We start from the raw sequence: 14555 nt of genomic DNA, 5'->3' as shown, positions 1-14555 counted from the left end.
ATTAAAACATTCAGACATTATAAATGGGTTGTGCAAATGTTTATTAAACAAATGTCAAAAGGGTAGCATTTATGAGATAAATCGCTGCAGCTTAATAAAAAAAGGACAGAAAATATAAAAAGTGGAGACGTGACAGAAAAACGAATAGTGTAAAAACACCAAAGATGGAAAGTAAGAACCAAAACAAACGTTCCTGCCACATGGCATTATCACGACAAATGCCTGAGTAAAATGGATCGCGTAAAAGTCAAATTTTTCAATCATTTACATTCTTTGGGAAAGCTCCCACACCGATGGCAGTGATGCGAGGATTTTGGTGGGACTCACAGAGTGACGGTAGAGTTGAGAATTCCAGGCGTCACATTTGATTTAGAAGCCTTCGATAGTTCCCTCTGAGACACAAAAGCAAAATTTGGTCAATATGCTGTTCAGGGTGCATCTTTATATATGCGCAGTGTGAATTTAGCGCCATCTAGTGATAAGACAAACTAATTTAGTGGCAAGTGCACTAGAAAAAAAAAACTCAATGAGCTCAATTGTCAGAAGATTGTGCTCATTTTAGGTATTTTTATTCTTAATAAAATACAATTCTTGAAGTTTGTATTTTTCTTAAAATAATCATAAAAACAGTTAAGCGAATTCATCATTTTAAGAATTACTCATTTCAATTTTGTGTATATTCCACATTGTACCGAAAAAAACAAATTAAGAAATTAAAATACTATGAATTATCAAAAAATTTAAGTCAATAGGACAAAAATATTTGAGTTCTCATATTTTTAATAACTTCATTCCCGCATCCATAGCTAAACAGCCCATCAATTGTGTAGGGCTGATCACGGCAGCCCTAACACATCAATCTCATTTGGCCCGTGAGAGCTTCAAATGTCAAAGTGTCTAAAATAAATTACTCAAGAGTGCTTGAACCAATTACTACATTTCCAACAATGCTTGTTGACCAAGATACCTGCAGCAGCTCAGAGCCAATATGTGGGAGTTTTTCCATATTCATGCCAATGAGTGGAATTGAGAAAGAAACCCCCAGATCTCCAAGGTTTTGTTATATATAGTTTATCATACAAAAGGGTGTTTTTTTTTATATCCATGAGGTTTAAATATCACAGAAAGTACACGATCAAGACCAATTAAATATAAAGTATAAGTTGCCCTGGAGAGGCATAGGCACCACCAGGTTGTACTTGCCCTACGACCTTAATGGTTAAGGGATCCAACCAACCAACCAACCAACCGTAATGTTGAAGATCACAAGATGTATTGTTCTAAAACTGAATGCAAAAGCAGGGGTATTTTGTAAACGATTTCACAAATATTGCACCTAACCCTAAGCCACGGCATACTTCAAGACTGTAATCCAGCTCCTGCCAAACGTGCTGAAGCGCATCTTTGGTAAGTCTCCAGCAGATTGCTCGTTTTCTTATTTTTATATGCAAATTATTTGCACGGGATTTAGTACAGGGATTTCTTTTTTTTAGATCAAAATTCAAAGGACTAGTATTTTAAGTATTTTGTATATGCGTAACGACATGTGATGTGTAATGAGTTATTTTATATACCAGTTACAATCGGCCCCTTGTTGAAAATGAGTTTGACATCCCTGTTGTAGGGCAACCAAACATATAATAGATAACTAGCAGTACACCTAGGATTATGTTTAAAAAATGAACAGTCTAAATACTGTTGTGGTTTTTGGAGCCGTTTCAAAACTAGATGGTGCTAAAACATTCACACGTTTTCTGATGACATCCTATTCAGAAGTTGGTGGAAATGCGTATACGTTTTCGAAATATTTCAATTTAGTTCAACTAAACAACAATAATAAACAAAAGTTAAATTATTTGTAGAATGGAGGGGTCACGTCATTGCCACCAGCCGCTATACCGTTATACGGGAAACGGATTGCATTTACCGCAAATTCAGAATAGGAGCCAGCGATAGCGTTAAAGGTCAAGGTGCAATCTTGAGTTTCCTGAGACCTGAGCGGAGTTTGAGTGTTCAGGTTTTCTTTGTTCTCCAGTGCACGGGAGCTCTTTGCCTGGCCAGGGGTCCTCATGCTGGCACCCTGAGAGTTGAGCGCAAATGGCTTGAGTCGATCGAAAAATCGCACTGAACTCGCGGCGCGAGACGTCAAACGGTACCTTGGTGACAGACAGCGGCGGCCTGAGTGTGGAGGACTGACACATGGTCACACCTGGGGTGAGGATGCTGCAAGGCGTGCTGATGGTCGACATTCCCACCTGTGGAAAACACCACAGCTAAAGCATGTTTTGAGCTCCCCCATGAGAGAGAATCCCTCCAACCGTCCGAGTGACCTTTCTTTGCTTGCTCGGCGTGGGGGTTCCGCCCACACGCCTTTTGGATGGTGTCCTCACCACAGTCCCGTACAACATGTCCTCCTGGATCTGTTTGCTCTTCTTCAGTTGCTGTTTCAAAGTGCAAAACGCATCAGCAGCTGCTGATGACAAAAAAAAAAAGAAACATTTCTCTTCAAGTTTTACCCGCTCCATTTTCTCTTTCTCCTTCTCAGCATGGTGCTGCTCCCACTGTTGCTGGACATAATCCCAAAACTTCTGGCCGTTGACGAGGAACTCTTCACCTCGCTCCTGCTCCCAAGAATCGATTTGTGCCTTCAGAGTCTTTTCGAGCTATCGGCAGAAAACACAAAACGTTTCAATTTGAAAATTGAGGGGAAAAGAAACAGCCTTGACCTTTCCAAACTACCTTGGGCAAACTTTTCTGCAGTTCAACGCGCTGCTTAGCTTCCTTGAGAAGATTCCCACCTCTGTTGTTGAACCTCGACGCATCGTTAGCTTTTCTCTGAAACGACATGTCGGCATGGTGGCCAGTCAAAATTTCTACGAAAGTATCCTTGTATCTACGCCATACCAATTTTAATACGGAGGGTGGCATACGTTGCTGTCATTAAAACAGAGGGATTACATGAAAAATGGAAATGCATCTTCAAACCCTCAAATATTCAATTGTCACTTGAAGAAATACATTTCAAAAGAACAAAATAAAAAAAATGTTCTTGCAGATTCAGGCCCATTACAGGCAATGTTATGTTGTGCAAAAATGTCTCATCTCAAACTCAATTTACTGGGGGGAACTGGAGTTAAGTGTGGTTGGGCCACAACACCACTTTCACAATAAAAGATCCTTAGAAAAAAAAGAAGGGTACAGCAAATAATAAAGACTTAAAAATGTGAATGGAAAAATATTATTAAACTTGGCTAAAGGGAACAGCTCACTCAGTTACAGGCCATGTCCGATCAAAGCCCCAGTGTGTAATAATTGACCACTAGATGAAACTGTATTGTCTAATGCGAATGAAATACTGAGCCAAATGAGCACAGTGTAGCAACAAGATGTCAGACAAACATGGCGACAAGCTTCGGTATAAATTCCACTCTTTAAAAGAAATTCAAATTCCTCGACCTATGGTTTCTACAAAAATGAACATTGGTATCACAGTTCAGGTATTTTTTGACAAGTATTTATATCAATGTCTTTTTTCCTGAATAAAAGTTTTGAGTTCTAAATATTACACACGATACCTTTAACCTTAAATTCAACAGCAGATAATATCTCTTGCCACACTCTAGAACCCCCACGTTTCACATTTAAGTAAACTATTTTGTCTTTGGATTGCAATAAAAACTTTTAAACGAATCGGCTCACTTGTCAAAACTTAGTTGCCACAATGGGTCAGACGAGGAAATAACTAACCAATCATATACTGAGGCAGACATAATTTGATCTCAAATCATTATATAATGTGTATTTTGATCCCTGCCCAACTAATTAGCAAGGAGGTAGCATCCGTATTTGAGGTGCATGGGCTCAACCCACATTAATTTCATACAAAGAATGGGGCCACAACCCAAGGTCCCGCAGGCTGTAAATTGCGCTTGGCCTGCTAGTTTGAGACCCCAGGTGTGTGCGGATAAGGATTACAGTACAATGAAAATATTGGGAGTGGGTTGGCTAACTCCAGTTATACATATTTGAATTGTTTTCATAAGTATTATTTTACCTTTGCTCACGTCTTTCCACAGAATTTCCAAGTGAAAATTCATAATCTAATGCAAGAATACGCCTGAAGTAGATGCTAATGGAAGGTTAGCATTGAAACGGACTCTTCCAACGACTTTTTGGTATTAAACGAGAGATATTTTTGGAACCAAGCCGACTTCATACAATGACGCGTGTGTAGTTTGACAGTTTAGTAGAATTGAGGAAGCAAGAGGGATTTTTATTTCTTTGGGCCTTCCATTTAATATCATTGAATAGACAAGATACTGTAAGTATCTACACTTATCAAAGTATTTATACTTTTGACCATAGGGCGCACACACACCCACCACTGAAATTTTGACATTAAAAAAAAAACTATGTACTCACATCAAGCTCCAAATAAAGAGCCCAGTTCTCCTGCCATTTGGTGACACCGTCAAAAAGCTCTTTGTGGACCCCATAGTAACGTTCCAGAGTTTTGACTTCAGCCTCGTGCAAGTTAAGGAGCTCTTCTGTGAAGTTGTCTGCTTACGCAAATGTGTAAAAGAGAACTGGTTAACGCTACATATTGTTCTTACCCATACCTCAACATATACCGCACACAATGAATGCAAAACTACAGGTAACAACAGCAGCCAAATTTCGTACTGTAACTACATCATGCAGTGTTTGGCTGGGAAGTCACCATTCATGATTCAGTTACTAGGAGTCTTTGTGTTTTGCTTTTTTAATTTTCAAAGGTCTGCATTTCTTCTTTACAAATTCAATGTAAAACACATGAACCTGATTTGATTCAATCATTTCAATAGATCTCTGACCAAGTCTAACATTTCAAGAAGTACGAGCTTATATTTATTTACAAGCGCTATTAGAGCGAAAGCAGTTTTACCTACAGAATCAAAACTGTTTTAAGTTCTTGATATTTAAACCATTTACACTTTAAATATGTGTATGTACGTTTGTTTGATTTTTAAACAAAACCGTAAAAGACTAAATTTTGCAATTAATTGGGTCCTAAATGTAGTAAATACATGTATTCCGGATCAATTTCAGCACAAAAAGCACAATTTTCAATAGTTGTGAAAATGTATTAAAACGATTAATTCATGATTTCATTGAAATTGGTAAAGCAAAAAAAAAAAAAGCCTCTGTATTGGTCATCGCAATGGCTGAGAAGTAAACAAAGTCACCTTCTTGGTAGGGAAGAAAAGCATCTCGCTGTTCCTGGCTGTAGAAGCACGTTTCCCAGTAAAGCGAGATCTCCGTTCGGACGGCTTCGATGACACTTTTCAGACTCTGGAGTTTGAGCAGTTCAAGACGTTCCACCTCTGCCTGAAGCTAGAGCCCACCAAAAAAAGCGAGTATTACAAACAGGACACGGTTTGTACTGTGACACTTTTTAATACCGGCCATTTCTTACCGCTTCGATGTTTCTTTTTTTGGACTTCATCATGTGCTCGGACATGTTCTCCCTCTCCTCCAGGGGGATCTGCAGCCGGTCCCACAGTTCCCGGGTCTTAATGCGAAGCGCCGCGCACAGTACCTCTTTGTCCACCTTATACTGTCGCAACTGTAAGCGGGTCACATGCACCGGCATAAGCACAGTGTACTTGGAGGAGCCCCTTACGTATGTAGGGCAGCATTGATTAGTCGAAGACGACAAAAATCAGCGATGGAAATGTTTATCACTCAATTCCATTGTCGCTAGAAATGTTTTTCCAACAGTGTGAGGTCTCTCTACATTATTCTAAACACTGCTGTGAGTTGCTCATGCGCAATAGTGTCCTTCTCGAGTGACATCATACAGAATTGATTGCGTCAACATCAAGTACATGTGCTAGAAGATCTAGGGAGCATTTTAGCCTCGATGCAGAGAGTAAAAGACTGCTTGCAAAGTGTGCGAAAAAGACCCTGCATATCATGGCAGTACCTGGGTGCCGCATAAACATTTAAAGAGAAAACGCATTGGACAGTTGAACAAAACAGTCTACCTCACTTGGGTAAGATTCAGTTTACATTCAAGCCTTAACGGTTTTGATGACATGCATTGCACATTTTATATGCAAATATTGCGCAATAAAAAGAGCTTGAGCATCACACCAGACCGATTTAAAATTAAATTCATGCAGTATAAAGAACAAATATTGGTTGTTATCACTGTTTGATATCAAACTTGAGAATCCAAGTTATTTTGTCAGACTTTGCTTTGTTGACCACTTAATGTAATTCACAAAATGGACATAATAGAGACCCCTCGCTACTTTGTGCTTCGGTTATCACTGGTTCCCTGCTACGTGGATTTAGAAGTGTTTTATCTTTATCATTCATATCAACGTATCACTCTTTGTGGTGAACAGAGCACACAGCAAATGCGATCATGGGGCATATTCTGTGTTTGTATTGGTTGGGCATGACTGTGAGCGCAACTGTGTTAGGCTGGTGTATGCTGTAAGTCAAACAGCTGGGGCAGACACACAACTGCTCACCAAAACAAATGGTGGTATATTTGCTTTAGCAGCTTGTTTCATTAAAAAGCAAATCATCAATTAAATGTGACTCTGGGGAAAGTCAGAAGAGCGCAAAAAAAATGGTCATCACCAGCGGGTGCTCTGTGGATTGTTATCGTGTCCGGGATTCGGCTGAGGCGGCGTCGGAAGAGAAAGCGATAAAGGCAGCAGGTTTGGCCTATTGCTAGTTAACAACTTTCACAAGCCAACCCTGCCAAGCCTGGTCAGTCACCAATGCAAGATCCATTACCGATGAGACAAATGACCTGGAGCTACAAAACCACTACATTTGTGACTCTTAGGTTTCAATCATCGCAAAGACCTGGCTGAAGTCATGGTTTTCGTTACTTTGAAAGGAGTATTGTTGTACTTTTATTTAAATGACAATAAAGACCATTTATTAAATCACAATTATGTGTTATGGGTTTTATTTTGTAGAGCTATAGTTGGTATTTGTTACTGTCATATACTCAGTCGATACTGACATCTTGAGATAAGTTTGACCCTTGGGGGCTTTAATGAAGGTATGACGCTACTTTTCACGGTGGGTTCAGTCCTCATTAATTGTGATAACAGAGGGATCCGTTTTATTTACTTTCCTACTGCTGCTAATGAGCTGGTTCTTGTTTTACAGGAATTTAAAAAAATGTTTCCTTGATTTTATTGTTCATACATTTGCCTATCCCTAAAAAGGTGTACAGAGGTTTATTTATAGATTCACATCGCTGACAGAGCACTGTGCCTAGTTGGTTTTACACGGGACATTTTTAGGTTTAACTTTTCATCGTGCCCGTTTTCTTGTTAATCATCATTTGCCACATGACTGAATCACGTATATGATAAATTGAAGAATTAATAATTATCATCACTTGACTAGCCATTTCAATAATCTGACTTGTTGACTATTAAAATAGTCGTGAGTTGAAGCCTTATTGAAGTGACACAAATACATCACCTGATCGAGCAGCAGTTTTAGCGCAGCGATGTTGTCGGTAGATAGACAGAAGACGTCCACATCTTCATCCATTACGTCCTTTTCAAAGTCAGTCTCAGCCTGACGTTCTAGATCGACCATGCAGGCCACGATTTCCTTCCTCAAACTGACAAATTCATCATGACGACGCTCCTGGAAGTATACAAGACAGTTATAACGGAGGAAAGAAAAGAAATACGGGAAAATGGTCACCACCTTTTCTTTTGTGAGGGCACCAATATGTACTCTGTAGTCATCCAGTTGCTTCAGGGTCGGGACGGACTTTGGGTCGATGTTGAAGCGGGCAGTTTGCATGTTGTCACACAGGTCGCGGTCTTGGATGATGAGACTCTCCAAAGTGTCCATTCTTTGTCTCTTGCGATCTCTCATCGTTTCCAAGTAAGTGCGGATGTTCTTTTCAAGTTGCAGCATTGTGCAGCCATCAATTCCCTTCACACACAAAAATTTTATCTGTGAGGACGTCTATTGACATAATACATGGCCAAACCCCAGAAACGAGCAGTCACAAACGGTTGCCTAACCTTAAAGGATCTGTGCGCAGTTTGAAACTTACACTCTGCCACCATCTCCTTTGTTTAGTCATTGTTGCAGCCTTAGTCGGCTCGTTCATGATGCCTGTGCAAGTACGTGCATTTCTTAGACACGCCGAAATAAACCATTTTTCATCTTCTTGAGGTTTGAAATTTACTAAAGGCAGGCCTTTTCTTACTTTCAAGATTTTTATGCAACACTGAAAAAAAAAACACTGCGCGGACAAGCATGACATCACTTGCCAGCACCCGCCCTGGTCCTCTTTCATCAAACAGGTCTGAAGAGAGATTAAATTAAAGACGCGCACAGAAAAAAAGAAATAATGGCTCTTTGAACTCTGAGCATTGTCATCGTTTACTCGATGTTGACAAAAGTCAGGCACCACACTCAAAGCAACTGGTGCTATATTAATTTCTCTACTTTTCTCTCAGACTTTCATTTTAAATCTCTTATCTTTTTCTTTATCCAGCTCTCATTCTTTATTTCTTATTATCTTCTATTTTTCTGTCCCATTTTTTTCCATCATTCTATTTTATATCTCTTTTGCACTTAATTTTTCCTCTAGTCTATCCCCATCTCTCTCTTTTGCATTATGTTCTCCATCTCACCTTTTGTGGTTCTTTTTCTGAGTTTCTTTTATCTTTAAGTCTTTCCAGCTTTCTCTCTTTAAATCCACTACACCGGCTCCTGTGAGTTTTGTTCTTACCATGTGGCCCCCCAAGCTAAAATAGAGTTTGAGACCCCTGACTTGGGCCAATAATGACGGAAAGAGTCATTTAGAAAAGTTCCAAATTTAACCATTGTGCAAAAGAATTACATTTATTGAACGAAAAACTCAACAGCAAGCTAAACATTTTCAGTGTTGTGGAAAGACTGCCGGTTGTCAAAATAGCATGCTACATCCATTCTTTATCGGAATGCAGCCTCAGCAGGGAAGCCCACACCACTCATCCGCAGCCAATTCGACCTAGGGGACGTCGACTCTCCAGCATGTCTTGGGACATACCCGGGATCCTCCTTCAATTGGGAAATGCCCGGAACACTTTCCAAGGGAGTAATCCTTTTCAGATGCCTAAGCCAGCCCAACGTGGCAGAGCAGCAACTCTAGACAGAGTCCCTCACGAATGATTGAGCTTCTCAGTGCTGCACCATTCAGTCTGTCGAGATCCAGTTTCATCCTACCCTTACACGTGAACAAGACCCCGAGATTATTGAACCCCGTCACTTAAGGCCGGATCCCATCTCCAACCTGGAAAGAGCAGGCAACCATTTTAAAGCGGGCCTTGGAAATGTAAGGGCTGAACACCATTCCAGCAACTCCCACTCTGCTGCGAATTGCTGCAGTGAGAGTTGAAAATCGCGGCTTGAGAAATCAAAAGAACCGCATGATCTGCAATAAGCAGAAATAGGATGCAGAGGTCAACCAGACTGTACCCCTTCCATGCCACGGCTACGCCAAAAAAAAAAATCTTTCTATAAAGGTTATGAACAGAATCTGTGACAAACGGCAGCCTTGAAGTACAACTTCCACAAAAAAACAAAAAAACCTTACTCCTGGCAATGCAGACCACATACAGGAACCGTACAGCCCGGATAAGACTGTCCAGTGGCATGCGGTCCTTTCTTAACTGTGGCACCTTAGGGCACATTTTTAACACAACATTGAACGCCTAAAAATTATTTAAAGCTGTTTTTATGCTTAAAAATACATCAAATTGCATTCAACGGTTTTGCATATTATGATGATAAAATATGCACTTTTGATAGAGATGAAAATGCACTTTTAATCCAATCTGAGCGCTAGCTAATAAAAGGTTTGTGAATGCCACCGCAACTACCCCATATTAAAACCATACATCAAATTTCTCAAAAAAATGTACCTGAAGAGGTGGCATCTCAAGTTCAGTGCACAGATTACATAGTTCTTCACGGTTGATATCAATGTTTTTCATGACTTGCTTCTTGTGTTGCTCTTCCTCCATGATCATTTGGTCAAGCAAGTTCTGTGACACGCAAGAAAAACAAGAGTCAGTCAGCTGGCGACAATTGAGAGAAACTCAAGAGTGCTTATTGCTGCCATTTTACTTTGATATGCTTGTGAACCGTATTTGTTCTCTCGATGCGTTTATCCTCTGGAATGCCCATCTCGTCCCATATATTCCGCAAAGCTGACAGAGCTCTGTTGAGGTAGGTAATAGAGTCTGCAGCGTGGACTTCACTGCAAGACAAACAAGCAAATAAGTGAATGGCTTTTGCAATTCACCCCTTTGTTTCATCCGTTTTAGAGTTGTCTGAATCCAAGCTTTGCTGGTTCTTTTTCTTGAAGCACTTAGGATTAGTGTGCTGTGCCAATTAATCGATGAGAGGATTTGTAAAATGACAAAAAGTAGCATGACAAGCCATAGTCTAACAACAAAATAGCATTTTGTTGACTAAAACATGAGCAAAATTACAAATGCACACTTGTGAGTCAAAAAAATTGAGACAAGTTGTGATTAATAAAGTCAAGTCAAGTCATTTTTATTTGTATAGCCCTAAATCACGAAGAGTCTCAAAGGGCTTCACAGATTGTTACACTATATTACACAAACTATTTTCAACCGACAAGAGGAGTAGGTTATTACAAGAGAACGGCAATAAATAGAAGATTAGCTGGACAACGAGCCGCAAGCATGTATCCATGCGCCGCCATGTTACTACTGGTGCGTGTACAAACAAGTTCCATGGTTGTCAACAATTTTAGGTGAGCTACAGTGGTACCTCTACTAATGAATGTCTACATAGGACCGTTTCAGGTTATAAAGTATCTGAACGGGGAAAAAAAATGCCTCTAACTACAAAGGTGTTTCAGAATACAAAGTCGAAAATACAGCCCAGTACGAGCTGGCATTAAACAACCAATACGCCCAAAATAAAGACATTGTAGAAAAATTCCATAAAGCCTCGGAATTTGTGGAAAGAAATCACCCAGTAAAGGTGTGCGGTAATCTAATTTTAACATGCATTTTTGTCATGTTTTGATGCTCATTTATGATTTGTCCCAAAAAATTACTGTACTTTCGAGGGGCTTGGAAAGGATTAGTGCACCCACATTTAAAATTAGTCTCTACTTTTAGTTTTCAGGTTACGAAGATACTCCCAGAACAAATTATATCCGGAAGTAGAAGTTCCACTGTACCACCTAACCACCATATGTCACTGTGTGTGTACTGCAACCAAAAACAAATGCTAAAAAGAACAAGGAAGATTTCAAACTACGGTGACCAAACCACACCATTTTGTTTGCATTTTTTTGCCCAGCTTTGACGAGGCTTTTGAGTACTCATAGCAGAAAGAGGCCATCAAATATGTCAGCCAAATAAATGCAAATCTCTTTACCGCCGAGTATATATATAAAAAAAAAGGTGTTTGTGATAGACACAAATACATGAACTATCAACAAAATCTATTTAGTTTATTTAATGAATGATGTTTTTTTTTTAATCACAAGGAGTGCCGCAATAAGACACATAGTCACGTCAAGTTTATTTGTGACACCCTTAATCACAAGGAGACTCAAAGGGTTGCAAAGACCACAGACTATTGCAAACAAGATTATTAAACCATCCCTTGATCTGAAACCTACACGAGGGCAAGGATAAACTCAAAAACCTGAACATGAGGAAAAAGAAACCTTGAGAAGGGACCACCCCTTGAACATTCAGCCACATAACCCAAATTGGGATAGAGGGAGAAAAAAAACGTAACGTACTGAAACAACAGTTCAAAAAGATGTAACACAATTATTTTAAGTCATTTTAAGCAAAATAGTTTGAAGCAAAAATGGCCTAATATATGGGGTTTAGGCAAAATTAGCAATTTGAGTGCATTTATATGAAACAACATCTTGTTTTAAAAAGGCAAATAGGTCCACATGTTCTTAATATATATATATATATATATATATATATTATCATTGCATTTGTGAAGTTGTGAAAGATAAAAAACTATATGACTTATAAATGTAAACATTTTCGGCACGGCGACTGAGTGGTTGGCCCATTAGCCCCAAGGTGCAAAGGTTCAGGGTTCAATTCCATGTTCACCCCGTGCATGCAAGGGTTTCCTCCCACATTCCAAAAACCTGCATCTCAGGTTGAATGTTCCAAATTGTCTTTGGGTGTGAATGAGCAAGTGACTTTGCTGTCTGTGTGCCCTGCAACCAGTTCAGGGTGTCCCCTGCCCACTGTCAGATTCAGATTCAGATTCAGATCTACTTTATTGTCATTCTAGTACACGTGTATACAGAACGAAATGTCGATGCATCTGACCCCCACAGTTTCCTTGAATGTACAGATATAAATAATGTTGTATTGTATTTTGGCTACGTGTAGTATTTTACCATAGTGCCGATAGTGCAAGAAGAGTAGCTAACCAGATGTGCAATATGGGCAGTCAGGTTAACAAGTCAGGTACACAGTAACATTAACACTGTAACAATAACGCTGTAATTACAATAGTGCAGAGAGCAATGTGCAAGGAGTGGCAAGCTATCCGAAGTAGGCTCAGACGGGCTCCAGCACCCCCGCGACCCTACTGAGGATACGCAGAGCAGAAACTAGAGGGACGGAGGGTTTTTAGTACGGATGTTTCGTTTTAAATTTGAAATGACACACATCCACTGAAACGCTTTGATGTGCCTGCATTTAGAACAACACCATTAATTTATTTGACAGTTCAATCTTTATCGTAACTCAGCTGCCAACCAAAGAAGCATTATGTTCTGACTACAGAGTGGGTGAGGAGATATACGTTTATAAACTCACAAGTGATACAAAAAAGGCAGATGTATTTTTGACGCCATAGTCCAACGACTTCAAAAACGTTGGTCAAATAAACGCGAAGCAACTGCTTTCGAAAAGTTTTGTCAACTGCGGCCGCATTTACGGCTTCAGTGATAATTAAGTTACTCACCTCAGTCTCATGTTGTCACCTGCCAACAAAAAATATTCTAAAACAAAAATTTTAAAAAATGTCTTCGCCGTATAATTTTGCCCCAGACGTTGAAAGCGTGGTTCGGTGGCGTCTACTCTCCGTTAAAGTGATGTGTCGTTTAAAAACGCAACGGGTCAATGAGCCAGCTCTTTGAAATGAAGAAACGGAAGCCGGTCCCCACCAATCAGGAGACTGCTTCTTTCAAAACGTTCTTTCCCCCTCTCGTTTTTCGGGATTGGTGTATCGTTTCAGGGATTCCGTGTTGTTTATTTAAAATGTATTTCTTTTAAGTTGTAAGTATAATTTAGTACAAAACTCGATGTAAATCGAAAAAATAAAGGCTTTTCTAATATTGTGGTATAATTTATAATTTAAAAATTAAATTGTTCTGTTCGTATTGTTTCATTATTATCAATAATATTTCAAATAAAGCGAGAAAAAAAATGTGGAGAACTGGGTTGAAGCTGAAAGATCCGTCTCATTATAGTGAGTTGAGCCAAAAAAGCCGGATCTCTCAAGAGGGCTGAAATTCCCTTCACTGGACCAGCTGGCATTTGAAATTTGCAACGACAGAACGCACGCGTGTTGATTGGCTTAGGGGTGATTACGTCAGAAGTAAGCTTCCGCCTCACGATTCAAAGATGTACCACAAAATACGCACGATATATATATATATAGATAGATAGATAGATAGATAGATACTTTGTTCATCCCCGAAGGGAAATTCACATTTCCAGCAGCATTATTGGGAACCACATTGAGAAGGGACTGCACAATACACAAAGAGGTAAGTATTAGTTTCAGGAGCGAGCAGCAGCAAGTCAACTGCAGGAGAGAGTTGGAAAGGTGAGAGGAGAGAGAGTGGGAAAGGTGAGATGGCACAACATTCATTTGGACAGGTAACTTAAAATTAGTTTTACCTGGTTATATCAGTATCAGAAATTATTTTCCCCCCATTTTATTAACACTCCACTTATTGAAACATGAATAGTTTGTTTGTTTGTTTGTACATGATTCAATTGTTTGTTTGTTTGTACATGATTCAAATTGAATCTTTTCTTCCGGCGCCGTCACGAATGGCAGCCACTCCAGCAGCTCCCGTGTTATTTTCGATTGTTTTATATATATATATATATATATATATATATATATATATAGTAAAAAAAGTACATAAATATATATATATGTAAAAAATCTCATTTTATTAGCTGCACCGCTTATCCTCAGTAGGGTCGTGGGGGTGCTGGAGCCCATCGCAGCAATCATCGCGCAGTGGGCTGAACTGGTTGCCAGCCAATTCCATGGCACACAGACAACTCGCTTGCTCATTCACACCTAGGGACAATTTGGACCGGCCAATCCACGTCTTTGGAATGTGGGAGGAAACCGGAGTGCCCGGAGGAATCCCACGCAAGCACGGGGAGAACATACAAACTCCGCACAGGAAGTCTGGTAGCTGGATTTGAACCCACACAGGAGGTCCCCAAGACCTTAGAACTGTGCCGTACACGCGC

The 14555-nt window shown here is 39.8% G+C and overlaps 1 protein-coding gene across 2 annotated transcripts; it reads right to left on the bottom strand.

Annotated features, from left to right (window-relative positions):
• Positions 1 to 24: 24 nt before the first annotated feature.
• On the bottom strand, positions 25 to 13177 carry LOC148362600 (protein regulator of cytokinesis 1-like). 2 transcript variants are annotated; one of them, XM_088340058.1, is made up of 14 exons: positions 13021 to 13177; positions 10153 to 10285; positions 9948 to 10070; positions 7732 to 7965; positions 7498 to 7668; positions 5456 to 5605; positions 5226 to 5373; positions 4423 to 4559; positions 2740 to 2835; positions 2517 to 2663; positions 2331 to 2441; positions 2157 to 2255; positions 1928 to 2080; positions 25 to 392 (listed from the first exon to the last, which is right to left on the bottom strand). In XM_088340058.1, exons 1-14 carry the CDS (start codon positions 13029 to 13031, stop codon positions 324 to 326), a joined length of 1782 nt encoding a protein of 593 aa, XP_088196184.1. In that variant the 5' UTR covers positions 13032 to 13177; the 3' UTR covers positions 25 to 323. The 2 variants fall into 2 exon arrangements, with proteins under 2 accessions (XP_088196184.1, XP_088196185.1); XM_088340059.1 differs by having other exon boundaries at positions 1995 to 2080.
• Positions 13178 to 14555: the final 1378 nt, after the last annotated feature.

This window comes from Urocampus carinirostris, chromosome 7 (assembly GCF_059441175.1).
Source record: "Urocampus carinirostris isolate Australia breed hairy pipefish chromosome 7, RoL_Ucar_1.0, whole genome shotgun sequence".
NCBI classification, from domain to species: domain Eukaryota; kingdom Metazoa; phylum Chordata; class Actinopteri; order Syngnathiformes; family Syngnathidae; genus Urocampus; species Urocampus carinirostris.
Note: the sequence above shows the minus strand (reverse complement) of the source record. Positions and strands in the feature narration are given on the sequence as shown.